Source organism: Formica exsecta, unplaced genomic scaffold (assembly GCF_003651465.1).
Source record: "Formica exsecta isolate Colony F162 unplaced genomic scaffold, ASM365146v1 scaffold201, whole genome shotgun sequence".
NCBI classification, from domain to species: Eukaryota; Metazoa; Arthropoda; class Insecta; order Hymenoptera; family Formicidae; genus Formica; species Formica exsecta.
Genome location: NW_021849308.1, coordinates 3,069,198 through 3,089,515, shown reverse-complemented (window position 1 = coordinate 3,089,515; position 20,318 = coordinate 3,069,198). Strand labels below are relative to the sequence as shown.

The window sequence follows — 20,318 nt, the reverse complement described above, 5'->3', positions numbered from 1 at the left end:
TTATTCTCCCGTTTATCCCGTCAATTTCCCGCCGCGATAGGGCGGTATTATCTACCTGATGAACCCGCATCTCCCTTGGCGCCCATTTCGCCCTTCGGACCCGGAAGGCCGAGGATACCCCTCGCCAATGTCACACCGCTCTCACCCTTGAAACCCTACAATGATACTGCAAGGTCAGATCCAACCAGGTCCTCCATGTGCGCTGTCAATTTTTCTTTGCTTCTATAATGAAGCATTAATCTGTTTTCTTTTAGAGAGGAAGGAGAGGAGGAAGGGATGGTGCCTCGAGATCTACGTCGATGATGTCGGTCGATTTTGGTACTGAATATCGATCAAATTTAATCATTTTTGTGTACTCATTAACATAATTTTGAATTTGCATGATTTGTCGTTCGATATTTTCAGAACCAAGATCGTCCAGCTACTTTTTTGCACTACACAATTAAACACACATGTGATTTAAACAAACATCAATATTTACTTTGTGACGTAGACAACGACTACTAATACTCATGCGACTAGGAAGGATTCGTTAGTGGGTTCAAATTTAGTAGAAATTTGGAGGCCACTAGTATCTCTCTTTCTCTCTTGTGCTTTGCGATAGCATCTGTGTGATTTATATAAATTCTCCCTATAATTACAACCTGTAGAATCGGTCCTACTGGATTAATAAGATTCTTTTTCGTTCGTAAAACGCAAGAAAATATCTCATAAATTTTCGACATACTATCTATTGGCAATTTTAGACAGTAAAAGTTTTCAATTTCATTTGTTAAAACATTACGCAATATAATTTAGACACTTTGAAATATAATTAATAAATCAATATCATAATCAAATCTAAAGCTCTTTATTTAAATTTAGATAATAATTAAAATTTAATGCTCTATTAATAAAAAATATGAGAAAGATTGATTATGAGAGAGAAAGAGAGAAGGCGAATGAGGGATAAGACACATAGACAGAAAAAAAAGTATTACATAAAAATAGGTAAAAATTAATATTGCGCGTATAGACGAGCGTAGATAGAGACGTCATCGCGACAGAGTAAGCTACATACTTTGACAGATTTGGAATACTTACGCGATAGCCTGCAGGCGCTTGCGATCGCCGGTTGATAAGGTTGCGAGAGCCTCAACACAACAACAAGCCGAGGGGTAGTAGTGGTTATTAGTGATTAGTGAATCGAACCGACACACGGGGGAGAAGTAGTGGGGATGTTGTTACTCGCTACATAAACACAAATTAGTTACACAAGCTACGTACACTACACGCCGAGGATCGCTACTAACTAATTGTACACACACACACACACACACACGCACGCACACACACACACACACACAGATACTGTCAAAAGCGATCGATATCGCCCCCAAAAAGGGTTGCAACAAGTATAATGATCAACCAAAGATATGTTTCAGAGATGCTTCGACAAATGTAGAGTACAATTTCTTTTAGCAAGAATTTTTCTCCAATTTTTTCAAATTTTTAACGTTATATATTTTACTACGAAAATTTTAAATTAAGTTTCTATTTGTCGATAAACTCGATTTAAAATTAATAAAAAAATAGGCTAAAGATTTATTTTATAAAGATAAAAAGTTTTTACGTTAGAAAGAAATCGACTTCGCAAATTGTCCGTCTTTAAAATGTTTTTGGAAGTTTTAGAGCACCCTGTAGATACATTGACTGTAGTTAAGCGTACACTTGGCCGCGGCTTTGCAATCGGGACTCACGCAGCGCATCCAAATCCCGAGTCCGCGTCTCGTTAGAGAGGCAAATGGAGCGGACGGGCGAAGTTGCGAGCGAGTTTGCTTCGTGGTCGAATGGCGAATTTTACGGTTCGATGAGTCGGAGGTAAGTATCGCTAGCGGACATGTATATCCGCGAGTTTAACGTCGCGGTTCAAACGGCAAAGTTGCTCCGAAGGGTAATTCTCAGCGCGCGAAACTTACTGCATTTGCAATTGGCGCTGTCGCGTTACAAGATTGCGTCGATTTCGCATTTAATTCCGTTTATTATAAATGCAACTTTTCGTTGATCGCGAAAATATCTCAACAACGAAACAATGTATTTATCTTAAGAACATCCTCTTCAAGAAAAAACAATTTATTTTTATTGAATAAAAGATATGAGAAATTTTTTTTAATTTTTCATGCAGTAAAAAATTTATTAAAATTTGTCATGTATTTTCAAATTGCACCTTAATTCAATTTATTTTACGCATTGGATATATTTTTCTGTCAAAAGATGCAAAATTCACGGAGATATTTGTTTCTTATTCATTAGACTAAATTTTATCGCGTTTTTAATATTACACATGATAAATTTCGCCATTAAAAGTATCCCGCGACCACACACTAAGCATTTCGTTGCAAAAAAAAAGGGCTCAATGTAAATTCGCAAAAATAAAATATATTCGAAATTACGTAGAATTTTTTTAATAACTTCTAAATGGAACAGAGTATTATTTTCGCTCGTAAATGCATGAAATTGGCAGGCGAACTTCAGGTGTTACTTTATGTTTAATTACATATTAAATATCCATCACATGAGCATGTTTAAAAATTAATATTGCTCCATATAAAATTTTAGAAGGAAAAAAGAAAATCGAATAGAATCATACTTTATGTACAAGTTTAATTTATTTTCTATGAAAAATTTCTTCTTTCAAATAATTGAAACTTTTTCAGACAAATTTCAACTATTTAAATTAAAAGATATAACTAGTTTTCTCTTTCTCTCTTCATATATTCTAAAATATTAATATGTAAAATACTGACAAACGTACGATAAGAATAATAATGAAAAGCAGAAGAAGTCGTATATAGAATTATATTTTTTGTTAAGCCATGGCAAACTATCTCATTTTTTTTTTTTTTTTTTTTCTATTAGTAACATTTCCGAAAATATTGAATTTTTGCCTCACCGAAACGGTTAAAACAATCACATTTCAGTATGAAAAAAATTAATCTTAAGAAATTTATATTTCTTATAATCGAAATTTCATCGATAAAATTATATCCAAAATCATGTTTCAGTCAACAATTTCGAACACGTTAAATGCCACGGTGGTCGCTGGTGACCGGCAAAATTAGGCTGACATGTCTCATTAATTTACGGTCCAACCACTAGCGTGGAAGTAATAGGAAATTACATGTATCATCAATATAGAATCAATTAACAAGCCAACTATAACAAAGTATTTCGCACATAGTTCATGTATATATAATTAAAATTATACAATCTTCAATTTTTTTATAGATTAACCGATATATCTTATCTCTAACGTGTCAACTAATGTCGTTACGTGATTGGCGATCATCTAAGGATGCGCACGTGTTGTCGCCGTTTGCAGTTAGCCGCCTAGAGAGTCACGATCACTCGGCAAAACTACGAGTATACTTACGATGGACCCGAAAGAGTGGTATCGCACGCCAAGCAGTAGTTTACGGATGTTAGGCGCGTAGGCGTATGTAATTCGGCCGGAAGGAGAGAGCGCTTAAGCCCACCACCCTCTGCTTGCTCGTTTGCCAACCCGGGTTCACACAGCCTGCGGTTCGCGAGCCCCGGTTGTCGGTGATGCTGCGTGCGAGCGTGGAGACGATCAACGTCTCGACGTCTCGCGCGTGTTGGACGAAAAAAAAAAAAAAAAAAAAAAAAAAAAAAAAACACAACGAGAAAAAGTTAGGGGGTAACAGAACCGAGGAGAAGCCTCGGATACCACAATATCCGTACGTGTTATTTGCTGCCACCAACGTTTTTTTTTTCTATCTACTTTTTCTTTCGGTTTTCCTGCCTGCTATTTCGTTCTTTCATTATTCTCTTTTTGCTATTATTCTTTATTATATTATATATATATATATTTTTTTTATTATTTTATGAGACAAAAAACGAGTCACGACAATCGCTCGAGGTACGTATGCAATTCCGAGAACGGACACGAGCGTGCGAGAAAAATTCCGACACAAAAGCGTAAAAAAATATCGAATGTGTGGAAAATATATGCGATTTCACGAATTAAATGGCAACAAAGGTAACAGCTGCGTGACAATGTTTTTGAATATAAATAACATCTATGTATAAAATATATTTCATAGCCAATATTTTCGAAGCAATTTATCAATTCTGGATTTGATATTCTATGTATTGTTTTTCTGAATTTGATTTTATTTATCAATTTTATTTGTGATTCTATAGAGTCTAAATATATGAATGCGTATGTAAAATTTAAAAAAAACATTGTTTTTTTGCTGACATTGTTTTTCTTATTCGAATTCAGTAATGAATTAAGGAATAAATAATTAATCGATCAATTAGATTTATATGGTATATTGAAACTGTTATTTCTAAATCTTAATAGAAGATATCAATCTTAATTTTCCTCTTTTCTTTACTGTCACGTTTACGTTATATTGATATTCCGACAGGAGTAGACATTCGAAAAGTGAGATTACAAAATCGCTTCACGGCGAAGGAACTTTCCTCGGCCCGTAACCGTCCCGGTGATGATGCTGTTCAGCTGTAGCTTATTCGACGATGCAAGTGTAACGGCGTGATATATACGTGCTCATGCTCGCGTGACTGCGTGAGGAGTGCCGTGCACGCGCGCGGTCGAAGCGTTTCACAGAAACGAGCGACCAAGTCGCTCGTTTTCGCGACTAAAAAGAGAGAGATCTTGGGATTACAAAATCTAATATTCCGTGGGAAAGCGCGAGACGTCAGCGATGTTCGAAAGTAGGGCAAAAGAAACCAAGAAGGCGGCAAGGAAAGAGACAAAAAGAACATTTTCACGCAAAAGGGAGAATTACGGCATTATTCTTCGCAACTGCGGAGAGAGTTATATAATCGATAAAAAAAAAAAAAAGAAATAAAAAAAAAATAAAAGATTGATGATTGAAATTTTCAGACGAATGGAATGTAATTTTAATTCGAAATTAATTTTTGTGAATATAATTGTTAAAAAATAAAATCTGTCTCTTTCATATCATCTTTTTCACATTAGTACATAAAAAAATAGGAATTAAAAAAAAAAATTCTCGCGGTTAATATTCTTTAAATTTAGATTGATTAATATTCTCAAAAATTGAGACATATATGAGCAAATAAACGAAATGTGATAAAATCGGAATGTAAACGACGTTGAACGACGCGAGAATTGCTTCTCTAATTAAAACGCGAAATTAAGGACGACATAATCATACAGAAATATCAAATCAGGGGCCGCGCGTCGAAAACACGGGAACGTTGCTGGCTCTAAAGCCATGTCTATGTATATTATATTATATATACTGGAAAGGCGTGTGACACGGTATAGAAACAGACTATATTTTACACGGAAGAAAGCTACGATTACATCATGCTACGCTCATAAGAGATTCAGATAGTAACATCCAAGTCAAGAGACATGCGGTTATCAACGTCCGTGTGGATGTGAATGCCCGATATATGTATATATACGTTTTTCTATCGTGCAAGGCATGCACACAGCATGCGGGAGGCAGGACGCAATGGGATAACGGGGGTCAAGGGGATACAGGATATCGAGGAACAGATTGAACGAGAACTATCTTTTCTTCTTCTTTTTTTTTTTTTTTAATTTCTTTCTGCTTCTTCTGCATGTTCGGATTCAATCAACGGATAACGGGATTGGTCGGGTGAATAGACGGATGAATGGATGGATGGATGGATGGATGGATGGATGGATAGTCATATGGAGTTGCTTTGGTCGACGATCGGCGGCGGTCGGAGGACCTCGCTGAAGCTTACCCTCTTCCCTGGCTTTCCCCGAGCACCCTTCTCGCCGGGCAGACCGGGCGGTCCCATCGGGCCCAATTCTCCTTTCTCGCCTTGGGGCCCTGCGTGCCGTGTATAAGATGAAGACATGATGCATACGAACGTAACGTTGGTTCGTTCGCTCGCACGCACGCACGCACGCACGCGAACGAGACGCGCGGAATTTCCGGGATCGACGATGTTTTCAAAGATCCGCATCGAATGTCATGCCGCACGTTAAGTGGCGTTTGACGGATCGCGTGATCGATCTTTACGAAAGTGTTTTTGGACGCGTCGATATCGAGAAAAACGCAACGCTGCGGCGTTTATTTTTTCGACAGTATTATGCGAAAGGAACTTTATGAAGAGTAATTGCGCGTGGTTGGCTAAAGCGATAAAATGTAAATGCGGTATCAAACGTAAGTAAACATAATAACGAACTTTAAATATGTTAAATGTAATGAGTCAATCAGGACCAAACGGCTAAAAACTAAAATTATAATTTGTCAAGCATCGTATGTGGATTCACTTGTAGCGAGTCCACCAATCATCGCCGATATCTCTGTCAATTAAATTATAATTTATCGCGTTTTTGATTCGGACTGATGCACAGAACTAACAATTAAAATGATATTTGAACGAGATATTGTATTGTTGGAATATAAAGAAAGGCAAATCTATATCTGCATAATATTTCCGTTCTTTTGTTTGCTAATAATGACATTTGCCATAATTTATTTTTATAATATTGATATAATCTGACACAATAGAAGCTTCTATATTTGACAAACAAATAAAAAAAATTTTGTCTTATATATCTTCCTTCAGTGATATATGTATTTCAATTTAAAGACACATATTCGATATTATATTAGTAGAAAATATCACTGTACTTGTATTTAATCTGTAATATTTCAACAAGCTCTGATAGATTCTTCTACACGTTATTTATATTATAAAATGACCAATTTTGCAACTAGAAAATTTCGCGTGCGCACACACAAGTCGAGATTTGAATATCGAATAAGCGAATAGAGTAAATACCCTGTACAACGCGCTGATTCTAAAATACGGCATTGTACAATATCGACAGTAGCGTTTCCGCGTGTCTACATCGTTGCAGTCCGTTCCGTGAAATTGCGAGACGGATTTGTATATGTGGGTAAGTTAATTCCGTCAGGTGCGCATATATAATGCTCGGAAACGATGTTACCGTCCTTAGTTCCTTGCTTGTCGTCGCACAACGGTATAAAGACGGATTAGCGTTCCACGTAATTTCGTTCCGTCGAATGCATCGCGGACTCGCAACATTCGCTATGCTTGTCTTCGGACATGAGATATCGGCGGTATTATACTTTATCGATGCTGGATTATTTTCTTGCATGGAGAAAACGAATTGACGTAAAGCCCCTCATCTAGAATTCAAGCAGTCTATATACGAAAAAAGAGGAATTAAACCTCCACGATCCTTTTACTAAATTTCTTTCAAAATTTTTGCTTTTAATTTATTTTTAATTAAGTTAAAAGTTTTACTTTCTATTAAAAATAATATCTAATTACTTTTCACCTTACGTGCGATTCAATTTCTCATTTGACTTCAATAAACCTATTTTCGGAGAAATTTAATGTTATAAATTCTTTCAATCTATTATTAAATTTTGACACATTCTTCAAACTATTAAAAAAATATTTCGTAATGAGACTATGTTCAAAAGTGTTTCTTTGCTTCCTACAATCTTGACGGGTCTCACTCGATTGCAAGTTTCTCTCGGATCGATGATGTCACGAGGCAGTAACTAATATTCGCGACGCTTTTGCCAATATCCGACGTCATGGTCAACACGGCGCGCTGTAAACGGCCGTTTACGAGCCAGGGAGATCGGATTCTGAATACGTCCGCGATCGTAAATCATTTTCTCGCTGCTGCGAGCGCGGGACGGCGGGGGCGTGTGAACGTTGACGAACGACCGAGTCGTGAGATATTGGAGGGTCGGAATTTTTTAAGTCGTGGAGTCCTGCGCGCGTTTTTCCGCGACGAGATATTCTTCAGCTTTCGCTCGCGAATACTCTACCTCAGGGCTGCGCATTTATTACCTCTTGCCGCTATTCACGAGAAATGGTGCACACGTGGTGTCTCTTGTCTTGTAACTTTAAGTAAGATTGAATCTTTTATACACAGAGGGTATAAGGGTTGTCATGAGAGAGAAACTCCTCTGTAAGTTACAGATTTTCGGTTACGCTCAGACGCGATTTTTTCTTGGCAAATGTTTCGTGGCGTTATAAATTTATGAAATTTAAGTTAATTTGCGGTAATTAAAAATTAATACTTTCAAATTCTTGAAAAACTCGATCTGTCAAATTCTTTTTCGAGATATATATATAATTCTGATGTTGGATTAAATTAATTAACGTTTGCGTATATAATAGTTTAACAAAATTCATATGTTGTCAATTCTTTCATTTTCTTTCTTTCATCGCAGAGAGAGAAAAATTCGTCTTTTCGATATTCTCTTATACAATCAACTTTTGATGCGATATTTTCGTAACTCTATGTATACATATTTCGCGAGATGACATTTAGATATTGCGTAGCTTTTTGGACAATGTTTCTCGAGGACGCTCAACTCCCGAAGGGTTAACGTCCGATCCGCGTGTTCGGGACGAATAGCGCAGAGAGGCAGAGAGAAAAAATGCAGGACGTTCGCGAATGGTAAAGAAAGATTTGCTCACGGCCGCATATATTACTACATGGCGAGGAGCGCTACATGTGTACGCCCACCGCACAACCGATCGCCTCTCGATCCTCTCGACGAATTGCACGATCATTCAAGTCAAGATTTCCTCGTCAAACATTTCCGCATTTTCTTCGCCCGAGGTCACACGCCCGCTCGTGAAGGTAATCGATTCACAGATGAATGACATCGCGCTCCGATCCGAATGAGCCGCGAATCGATTTAATCCTCTCGCCCGATCATAATATTAATAACCTCTCGATGGTATTTTAACTCGCGCATTATCGCGAAAAACATCTATCCGCGAGAGAATTGTAAAGGAAACTCACAATTGCGTTTGACTGCGTTGCGTGAAATTATAATAGCATCTCGGGTAATGAGAAAATAAAATATGTACCGTTTTCATAAAATATGTATCACACGTCTTTTGAAACTACAAATGTAGAAAAAATTAAACATTCAAATAATAACGCAAAAACAACATGGTTTTCCATCACGATTTTCCAATTAAAGATTAAAGGGCTATATATATATATATATACTTGGCTCGAATAAATTTTTGACGAAACAAATAATTTGCACGGAAGATTCGCGTAAAAATTTAGCGCAGCTTTTGTATTCCGTACGGGGATACAATCGACGTGTGGTGTTTAATCATTTATCTTGTATGCAGATTATCTCATTTGTATGCTTACCAGGCGGTCCTGGTGGACCAGGTGGGCCTTCGAATACTCCACTTGGGAACTGTTCGCCCTTCAAGGTCGTCGTGAAGCCTCGATCGCCTTTATCACCCTTGTCACCCTATTGAAAATAAACTTTCGATGATTTGTACACTTATAATATGTAATATTGCATAGTTTCTCTTGTGTATTCTCACGCACGTTTTATATTGCGTTAATTATTTTCTGAAAATAAAATGTGCCACGTCTTTCTTTTCCTTCGATAATTTTATCTTACGCGAATAACGAGTTAATCTAAAAAAAAAAAACAAACAAATGGATAGCATCCCGTTTGATGGCATCCTCTATCGTGGCAGTATCAAGCATCGCTAATTAATATGCAGGAACATGCTTTTGAATGCAATTAATTATAGTTGAATTAAATTAACAATGCGCCGGACGTAATTAATACTCTATTGTTCTATAATCGCTCTGCTGTACTCCATTAATAATTATCGGTTACGTAACCTTTTGAAAGGCGCAATATTAAGTGCATAATATCCAGTGTAACTCTACACCCTTTTCAATGCGATGGATACTCATACGTATATATGTATATACATATAAGCTTACTTGAATAGGGTGAAAATATTTCTATTCGAAAAATTCGATTTAAGAGGAAAAACAATGCATGCTCTCTCTTTGTTTTTATATCAACTGATTGAAAGATTCATCTCGTGCGATCAAACGAAATCGAAAATGCTGTTGAAATTTGAGGAAAATCCGAAATATCGCGAGATTAGTCGGATTTGTTTCAAACCGCGTGTACTTGAAAGCGTGTGGCATGTAATCATTGCATAATTCCACATGTATCATGGTTATCCTGCATTGATATATTCGTAATATTAAATCATTCCCTGCGGAATTTGAACACGAGTATTGAATGTTTGATACGTCGAAACACGCAAGCCCGCGGTCATATGTGAAAACATGCTTTATAATTCCGAGAGTAAATAAAGTTATGCTCAAATTCCGCATTATCCTGCTTATTGCTGGATACTATCAACAGATTGGTAATAGGTTCAGAGTTAATCTCTTATTCAGCGATATGGAGTAACATATTTTTGAAAATAAAATTTATTTATGTTTATCTTGTAAACATGGTATGTTTACAACATGGTAAGTTTATGTGGAAATATCACATTTAAAATGTTATATTTCTTTTTTCCCTTTTATATTTCTCTTTTGAAATTTTAATGACCACAAATATTTTTATTTTTCTATAATATTAACAAGAAACAATATTGTTCTTCATTTAGTAGACAATTTTATCACTTTTCCACTATTTTTAATTTTTATGCTGCAATCCGTACTACGCTTTCATCATTTCTATCTTTTTGTATACATTCCAAAATTACTATTACAAGAAAATGTGCAAAAAAAGATTTACAAATATTTACAAATCTAATGGAATTTTTCAAAATCTAAGTATTATTAGAGTTTTCAAAAATATTAGAATGTATCAGGAATTTAATATATTGTAAAAGAGAGTAACATTAGAAGAATTTGCTAAATAGATCTTTTATTAATTCTTTATAAAAAATGCAATTTTCATCCTTTACGTAATGGTATACCTGTCATACCGTAAAGAGGAAGACCGTGTGGCTGAGAAAAGCTCTCGATTCTCTGAGAAAGGAGCGACACCCGACACCTCGAGAGACGAGGATGACCGGATGTGTAATCGGATACAGCGTGTAATCGGTCGCGCGAATTAATCTCTTGGACTCACCTTAGGACCCACAAGTCCTGGCGTGCCCGGTGGACCGACAGGCCCGATTGGCCCGGGCGGGCCCTTCTCTCCTGGCGCGCCGACCTCGCCCGGAATCCCTTGTCTGCCCTCGTGTCCGGGAAGACCCTCGGCTCCTGACGGACCAGGTGGTCCCGGCGGCCCGGGTTCACCCGGCTCTCCCTGTTACGTCCCAAGAGCGTTACGTCGTTACGGCTTTTCTCTCCGGCGAGAGCCCTCGACACAAGAGTGTCTCTCGGTACTCGTCGGTTTGTGCCACGGACTGACGAGGGATCGACGGGGAGAGAGAGAGAGAGAGAGAGAAAAAGAGAGAGAGAGAGAGAAAAAGAGAGAGAGAAAGAGAAGAAAGAAGGCACAGAGAAGAAGAAGAGCCATGGTGTACGGTCTCTTGGGTGAGCGTGTGAGGACAGCGGAACAGCGGAAAAGAAGTACATAAAAGAACGAGAGAGAACGAAAAATAGTTAGACTCAGAGAGTTGGAGAAAGAGGCAAACAAAGTTAGAGTGCCAGAGAGAGAGAGAGAGAGAGAGAGAGAGAGGTATGTGGACTGGTGGACGCAGGAAAAAGGAAAACTCGCGAGAAAACAGTGCATGGAAACGAGAGAGATCTCTCGGTACGCGTAAGAGAGTACGGGGGTTGCTTCGCGCGGATTTACGTTCCCTCGATTTAGCAATAACGACTGGAGAGAATAGATTTTTTACCGCGTCATATTACCACAACTTGGAGCTACTTTGACGCTGTAATAAGACGGATGAAGAGTTTTCGGTAGCGCGAGAGAATTTTTCATTAGCTCCCTCGTAAGGAGACGCCCAGAGTTGCTCGAGGTAACGGGATCCCGTAGAAAAATACTTTCGTGATAGCTTTTAGGATCGTTTCTATCGTCTATGGACACTTTTACGCGCTCGTTTTCGATGTAATGTAGAAAACTCTTCGATGCGGCCAGGAGCTATTAAAGAATAACGTCCATTGTCAGACCCCGAGGACAAAATTACGATATAAAGCAGGTTAGGTTAGGTTAGGTTAGGTTATTAATTTCAAAATATTTTATCTTTCTTTAGCAGTTCTTGGCGTTTATTTCCGGAATAAAGTAATTTTTAATGGCATAGCAAAACGTGTGAGAAAAATAAGTTTTTAAGTGCGTTTAAGAATTTTTTTGAAAACATGTTTAATTATTTTTTGCTTCATTCCTATTGAAAATGATTTTAACGGCGGATTCCTTGTCAAAAAAAAATTCGACGAAAATTGGCACGTGCAAAAATTTTTCAAACGGTTTTCCAAAGTAAATCTCTCGACAATAAAATCTCTCTCACAAATATTTGTATATTTCTATTAGATATTAAAATTCCGCTAAAAAGTACACGCATAACTAAAATTATATTTTCAATAACCGTACTTGAATATGACGGAACGAGAAATATTGCTGTCAGTACGCGTTATAGAATATTATGTACGTGCTCCAGTCAAATATTAATTAGACCCTTCATCAAACGCATTCGGGGAGATGAATGCGCGCTCATCGAAGGTCCGCCATTGAATAACATTTTCCGGCGGCGATGAGATAGCCTGCATATACATAGCGCGAGCAATTAATTTCTGTCACGACCGCGGGACATCGGCGCGGTGAGCAACCCCGTACGTATAAACGCGCGCGGAAGACACGTGTTTATGTGCGCTCGCGAGAGACGCAGCTCGAAAGACGATAATATAACGCATCGTTCGCGATTCGTACACTTGAATATTCGTGCATTACACGCATGTGCTGCGTGAAATCGCGATGCATTCCGGATTCCGGCTGGATGGCCGGGCTAAATAACGATGGATCGTCGTTCGGTGCGTACAGCGAGCCACACATACACGTACACATACACACACACACGCACTCTCACCCACGCGTACCCAGACAGACGGACCGAAATGTACGAGCAATGTATGGAGGTCTACGACACGCGGCATGCATGTGCCAGACGTATACATGTATACACATATTCCGAGGGCGCAGGTGCCTCTCGGATGAAAACTCAACCGGAATAGCCCGTCGAGACGCGTTTCCGGAGATGTACGCGATCGTCGCGGGCGCATTTTGCGTGAGGAAGGGGCAGCATATTTCACTTTAAAAAAAAAAAAAAAAAGATAACTTCGGTGCGGCCTATGCCTTTTAATTTGTCTCTCGCATACGCCGAAACCAATCGGGGCTTGATTGCACCGAGAGTAATTAAACAAATTTGAATATTCATACAAGAGAAAACACAAATATGAGAATTTCAATCATAGTTCAAAATGATTAAATTGTTCACCGTAATATATTATTGAAGAATTTAAAGGAATTTTTGTACATGGAATTCTAGACGATATGTTAATTTAATTTTTTTTTTTTTTTGAAGAGCAAAATTTATTTTTTTTTTTTTTTAAAGAGTAAAATATTTTTGCTCGATCTTCTAATATAATAATAACCAATAAGCAATTCCCGATTGATATATCGAGACAGCTAATTAAATCGGCGAAAAATATGTCGCTTAGTTTTAGGTCTGCAAAATTTCATGCAAAAAAACGGAGAGAACATAAAAATGACAAACTTGTCACACTTATCCTACGAATATTTGGATGTAATAGGATTCTCTCTCACAGGATAATTAAGTGCGGTTAGCGTCTCATTATCGACTCCTCGATCGTAACTCTAGCTGCAATGTGAATAGAGAAAGGAAATTTAGCTCATTATGGCCAACCCTCCGGTATTCTGGGGCAACGCTATCGTAATTCATGACCGCTCATTACTTTCGTCACCCTTATGCATTATCGCTGCCACTGTGGTAGGTAGATAGGTAGGTACCCGCGTATTTTCATGTAAACATATTGCGTTAATATCCACAAAAGCCACTATAGATGCTTATAATCTTTCTCGCGTAAAAAATACATCATTATATTACAAAAAAGAGAATGATGTACATTTTTTAAAATAAATTTTTGTTCTCTCAAAAATACTAATCTATTTTGATATAATCAACGCTCAATATTCTCTCGTAATAACATTTTTTCGATTTGCGTCCTCGACATAATCTGACGCGAGAAACTATCACGCGAATTATCTCGCGATTATACATCAAACGTTCGAATGTTTTTGCTTGGCCAGCGCCCATCGGAGGGTCTCAGCAGTTACTCATTCATTTCCGACAGCTACATCAATACACCATTATCGTACGATCATGCGATTGCGATGCGATCACAGGCGAGTCTACAACATACATCTACAACGTACATAAATCGTCCGCGCACACATCCACGTGCAGGGGGTATTTATTTTACACACACATCGCACTATAATGCCACAAAGATAGGATAGACTGCAGATGCTTCAAAGTGTGTATCATGCAACGCACGCACGTACGCACACGCGCCGGTGCGCAGAGGCGCGTGCGATTTTGCATGCGGGACGGGGTCGTGCATTTTTTATTCGCGCCTTACGTGTGCATCCCATCGGCCGTGCGCGAGCGTTGCGAATCCTTTTTTTATTATTATTTCCTTCGCGTTTCCGCCGGGATTTTTTCGCGGCTACGCGACTACGTAATCCGCGCTTCCCGCGCAAAATTCCCCTCTCGCACTGGCGTTCGCGGATTTCGTATTCCTCGGTGACGTACGTTTTTTATAATATTGACGCTCCGCATATACGCTGCGTTGAATGCAAAATTCAAACGCTCCGAAGATTTATTCGAAAAAGTATCTTAAAAATTTTGAACATTCTACCGTAATAAAGGCATCAAGATTCAGGACTAAATTTTGTCATTGTCACTATAGTTTCCATTTTATTCTATGAATCCGAAAATAGATGGATTAAATTGTTCACCGTAATATATTATTGAAGAATTTAAAGGAATTTTTGTACATGGAATTCTAGACGATATGTTAATTTAATTTTTTTTTTTTTTTGAAGAGCAAAATTTATTTTTTTTTTTTTTTAAAGAGTAAAATATTTTTGCTCGATCTTCTAATATAATAATAACCAATAAGCAATTCCCGATTGATATATCGAGACAGCTAATTAAATCGGCGAAAAATATGTCGCTTAGTTTTAGGTCTGCAAAATTTCATGCAAAAAAACGGAGAGAACATAAAAATGACAAACTTGTCACACTTATCCTACGAATATTTGGATGTAATAGGATTCTCTCTCACAGGATAATTAAGTGCGGTTAGCGTCTCATTATCGACTCCTCGATCGTAACTCTAGCTGCAATGTGAATAGAGAAAGGAAATTTAGCTCATTATGGCCAACCCTCCGGTATTCTGGGGCAACGCTATCGTAATTCATGACCGCTCATTACTTTCGTCACCCTTATGCATTATCGCTGCCACTGTGGTAGGTAGATAGGTAGGTACCCGCGTATTTTCATGTAAACATATTGCGTTAATATCCACAAAAGCCACTATAGATGCTTATAATCTTTCTCGCGTAAAAAATACATCATTATATTACAAAAAAGAGAATGATGTACATTTTTTAAAATAAATTTTTGTTCTCTCAAAAATACTAATCTATTTTGATATAATCAACGCTCAATATTCTCTCGTAATAACATTTTTTCGATTTGCGTCCTCGACATAATCTGACGCGAGAAACTATCACGCGAATTATCTCGCGATTATACATCAAACGTTCGAATGTTTTTGCTTGGCCAGCGCCCATCGGAGGGTCTCAGCAGTTACTCATTCATTTCCGACAGCTACATCAATACACCATTATCGTACGATCATGCGATTGCGATGCGATCACAGGCGAGTCTACAACATACATCTACAACGTACATAAATCGTCCGCGCACACATCCACGTGCAGGGGGTATTTATTTTACACACACATCGCACTATAATGCCACAAAGATAGGATAGACTGCAGATGCTTCAAAGTGTGTATCATGCAACGCACGCACGTACGCACACGCGCCGGTGCGCAGAGGCGCGTGCGATTTTGCATGCGGGACGGGGTCGTGCATTTTTTATTCGCGCCTTACGTGTGCATCCCATCGACCGTGCGCGAGCGTTGCGAATCCTTTTTTTATTATTATTTCCTTCGCGTTTCCGCCGGGATTTTTTCGCGGCTACGCGACTACGTAATCCGCGCTTCCCGCGCAAAATTCCCCTCTCGCACTGGCGTTCGCGGATTTCGTATTCCTCGGTGACGTACGTTTTTTATAATATTGACGCTCCGCATATACGCTGCGTTGAATGCAAAATTCAAACGCCCCGAAGATTTATTCGAAAAAGTATCTTAAAAGTTTTGAACATTCTACCGTAATAAAGGCATCAAGATTCAGGACTAAATTTTGTCATTGTCACTATAGTTTCCATTTTATTCTATGAATCCAAAAATAGATGGTTCTATCATCGCGAAAATTTATCACAAATATCCCGGGCAAAATTTCAAATATGCAGCAACAAAAATGTAAAATGTATAAAATTAAAAAATGTAAATTGAAAAATATCTTTTTATAGCAAAGTTTCTAAAAATTTCTATATCGCAAAACTGTAATTCTAAAAATTTTCAGCATTCAGCATTTAATAAAATTATATCTTTCAAGTGACGAGACGATACTCTGTGAAATTCGAACGACGTTCATAAAAGCTCTAGCGAAATCGCGGAGCGGATGTATAAAACGCGAGAGGGAACCGGTTCCATCTTACTCTGAAAACAATATAGGATATCGTGCTACTGACACTCCAACTACCGTTGCGTCTTCGATCTTTCGAGAAATATGAATTTCGACACCGACAAGCAGCAATAGCGGCAGCAGCCGAGCCAAGAGAGGCTGTGTTTGCCTTCCGCGAGAATTGCATTCGCCCGAGAAGTGGATACCGGCAACACGCGATTTTTTTTTCCCACGGCTTCTCGGGCGGTCTTCTTTCACATTGTCTACATTACGATCGATTGTCCGAGATGGTATACGAGATGCGCGATAACTTATACACGACCCCAAAAAAAAGAGAGAAAGACAGAGAGAAAAAAAAAGAGAGAGAAAAAAAGTGACAGGAAGACGGCAAAAGAACGGAGGTATCGAACCGTAAAGTAAAAGAGTGTGTTGTAAGGGTCTGGAGAATCTCGCGGATGTCGATATGGCGCGAGCACGGCGGATCCGACACGATCGTTGTGTGTTTTTCGAGTTTTTCACGTTACAACAGCTCGAACAGCTTCCTTCCGCCGTGCTTGCGCCTCATTCGTTCCTTCCAACGAACGAAGGGTGCTCGGTTCGAGGCTCGGTGTTGACAGGCTTTCGCACAAATACGTAGAGCAATAAAATTCCGTGGTTAGAGCACGGATGGGCGTGCTCTCGGCTCGATTACCCGACCGATAAATAAACGTTCTCGGCCCCCTGCGCGGTTGTTCGCGGTGGCGGCCGAGAACTAAGTTCGCAATCTCGGAGAAAGGAGGAATTAAATCACCCCAGGGATTCTCCCGAGGTGTAGAAACTTTTGCGACTTCTTTGCGAGCGCGACAGCTCGTTTCAATGGTGCATTTTCTACTTTCACGCGTAGATTTAGGATAATGTAAAATGCGTACGACAGCCTCTCTTCGAAAATGTCGATAAATAAAAGATAAGTTGCAAAAGTTCAGGATTAATTTTCGCTAATTTTCTGACAATTTAAATATGTCAATGTAATCCGAGAAATCGAATTTCGTGACAAAATAATAAATTTTCATTAAACTCGACTCTTATATATAAATTATTGAATAATAATATATATTGATATATATCTTTAAATAAATACCTTAAATAGATCGATACATATTTTTAAAAGAGAGATTAAATCTATATTCTAAAAGTTTATCGCTGAACTATCGCAAAATTCAAACCGAGCACCAATCCTCGAGAGATCGACGATAAAGGGCAAAGGAATAGGGAGCTCCAGAAGAGCAGGCGCACACTTACTTTCAATGGTATGACGGTCTGCGCTGAGATATTAATCCCTTTCTCCTGAAGTTCCTAAAAGTAGGTCAACACTACGGGTAAAAAACCAAATCGCTACAAGACAAAAACAGGGAAGTGTAAGAGGGGAAGATGTGTGTGATCTTATTCGGGCGGGAAGCGTGTCAAGGGCCTATGAATCCAAGGCATGCCCAGAGATATACCTAAATACTGTAACTTAAAGTAAACACCATTACCAACCAAAAACCAAAGTGAGAAAGCGCGTCGCCGATGCCATCGATCATTCACAGTGATTTCTTTATTATTCGGTATCAATGTATAATGCAAATGTTTGCCGATACAGTCTCGATTATACGTTGTTTTTACTTACCCTATATTTTACGTTTCAAGGCAATTCGAGACCGTATTAAATCAGAGAATCGAGAAATCAACGATCGCGATGAAAGTGAGCCCGATTCGACGATCGAGCATCGACGGCGCGCTTTATTTTGTATAAACCAACGAGAGAACGCTACACCGAAAGCACCGTACGAGGCAACGACTAGCTAGAGAACGATTGGGACGAGATCCGACCTGTCGCGCATCCGGGATGTATGCGACGACGCGCGGATTCCTGCACGCGGATCACAAAATTGACAGAGATGATATAACAAAGGGAGAGACGGGGTGGATAGCGGGAGAGGGGTGAAAAGAAGAAGAGAAGAAGCAACGACGACAATACGGTGACGATGATGATGAGATGAGACGGGGAAAGAAACAGCGAGGGCGATCGGGAGGGAGGAAAGTGGAAAACGTCCGTCCGGATCGCGACACCGAGAAGCGTGTCGCGCCTTCCGAGGAGGAGGAGGCCGGTTTACCTTGAGGGCGACGATTTCCGCGTAGCCAAGCGTCCCGCCGCGGAGCGTCGTCACCGACCTCTTTAACCCCAATCCCTGTGCATTGACCCGTAGGAGAAAAAGGCAAAGTTTATTTATTTATTCTCTCGTATAGTACGATGTCGTTGGCTGCGTTGTTGGCCGATGCGGTCGATGCGTCGACGGGCAAACGCGGAACAGATTGCACGAAATTCGTTTTCCGACAGGCGGAATCTGTGCGCGCGCGAAAGAGAGACGATGTCACAGATGAACGCGTCTCTTTTTTTTTTTTTTTTCGCGTTCGCCGAGTCGACTAAGGCAATCTCGCCATTTCGCGTCATCGCCGTCTGCGTTTGATGGATGCGTTTGAACAGTCGCTCGTCCGTCTCGCGTTATTTATTCGAACAGCGGACGAGTGTCGGAAAGTCGCGTGTGCAATAGCTGATTATGTATTAAAAAAGAATAAAAATAGTTATCGCTTTAATATATTAATAATAAGAAATATCTATTTTGATTGTGCCTTAACTAATTCAAAATCAATTTTTTTCTCACAAAAATATAGGAGAATATTAATAGCAATTTGCTTACGATTTTTATATCGGAGAAAATTTCAAATATACCGTCAAATAGATGAATGAATGATTTTCGTCGATCGTTTCTGAATTTCGTCGCCCACAGATTCCGCGCATAACGTGCGCATCGGCGCGCGGCAAACGCACCGATCGATATACCGCGTGCGCTTGTTGCACCGGATCGAGAACCTCTCCGGTGGTTTCGCTCTGGACACGAGCGTATGCATATGCATGTGCACGGGCGAATGCGTGGTGCACGCGTCGGCGTCTCTCAATGGAATCACCGACGTTGCTCGACTTCCAGGACGAAGCTGACTAGTCAGGTTCTCGAACCTGAACGACGAGGTGACGAGAGCAAGTGCTCCCTCGTCGTCTCGATTATGGGAAAGAAATCGCGCGCGATCGACGACGCGAGCAAGTGCGCTCGAGCGGGACGAAGCTTCGTCCTCTCGACCTCGAAAAAAAAGAAGTCATGTTAAATAAAACTAGATCTCTACAGTGATTGCTGCGCGAAATGGCTCTTCATATAGTTTGACAATTTTACAAATTCTGTCTTCGCCCGCGCAAAGCCGAGATTTAATTATCACGAATAAACGTAGAGGCGAATCAATAAAGCCATCTGGAGCTTCGGTTATATGATTTCCCTAAAGATTTGTATAAAGAGCCCTCGTTTAGTTCTCAGATCGCTCTGAGAGGAGCGTGCCGTGACATTAATTTCTTCGCTCCCGATATTTGAAATTCTTCGGGCTGAAATCACGAAATCCGTATAATTTATTCGATTAATCGTCGGTCCTTTGACGATGCGATCGAGAAGGCGTTAATAACGTTTCCGTTCGAGTGCACTTTTATCACGTAAAATGGGATTTGCAGCTTTACGCGCGATGAAAATATCGCTCCACTCCTTCTCTCTCGCCGTCCTTCAGAAAATATCCTATATTCTTCTCGCCTCTGCGCGTCGACCGCGCCGTACACACGCGGCTTTACGAGATTGCTCTCTGAAGAG

The 20,318-nt window shown here is 39.4% G+C and overlaps 2 protein-coding genes across 9 annotated transcripts in view; both read right to left on the bottom strand.

Annotated features, from left to right (window-relative positions):
• LOC115234686 (collagen alpha chain CG42342-like) overlaps positions 1-20,318 on the bottom strand; it is a 46,555-nt gene that overhangs the window by 19,631 nt on the left and 6,606 nt on the right. For 2 of the 8 annotated variants that reach the window (XM_029805922.1, XM_029805921.1), the window contains 5 exons: positions 17,893-17,946; positions 10,959-11,138; positions 9,206-9,311; positions 5,773-5,861; positions 56-155 (listed from right to left, as the gene is read on the bottom strand). In XM_029805922.1, coding sequence (XP_029661782.1) covers positions 56-155; positions 5,773-5,829 — 157 coding nt within the window. In that variant the 5' untranslated portion in view covers positions 5,830-5,861; positions 9,206-9,311; positions 10,959-11,138; positions 17,893-17,946. Of the gene's footprint in view, positions 1-55; positions 156-1,083; positions 1,475-3,412; positions 3,639-5,772; positions 5,862-9,205; positions 10,284-10,958; positions 11,139-17,892; positions 17,947-18,746; positions 18,843-20,318 lie in introns of those variants that run through there. The other 6 variants (XM_029805920.1, XM_029805919.1, XM_029805925.1 and 3 more) reach the window with 5 other exon arrangements.
• Positions 8,927-20,318, bottom strand: part of LOC115234710 (collagen alpha chain CG42342-like) — a 140,446-nt gene continuing 129,054 nt past the window's right edge. Inside the window, exons 9-12 of the mRNA XM_029806000.1 lie at positions 17,893-17,946; positions 10,959-11,138; positions 9,206-9,311; positions 8,927-8,943 (exon numbers count right to left, since the gene is read on the bottom strand). Coding sequence (XP_029661860.1) covers positions 8,927-8,943; positions 9,206-9,311; positions 10,959-11,138; positions 17,893-17,946 — 357 coding nt within the window. The remainder of the gene's footprint in view (positions 8,944-9,205; positions 9,312-10,958; positions 11,139-17,892; positions 17,947-20,318) is intronic.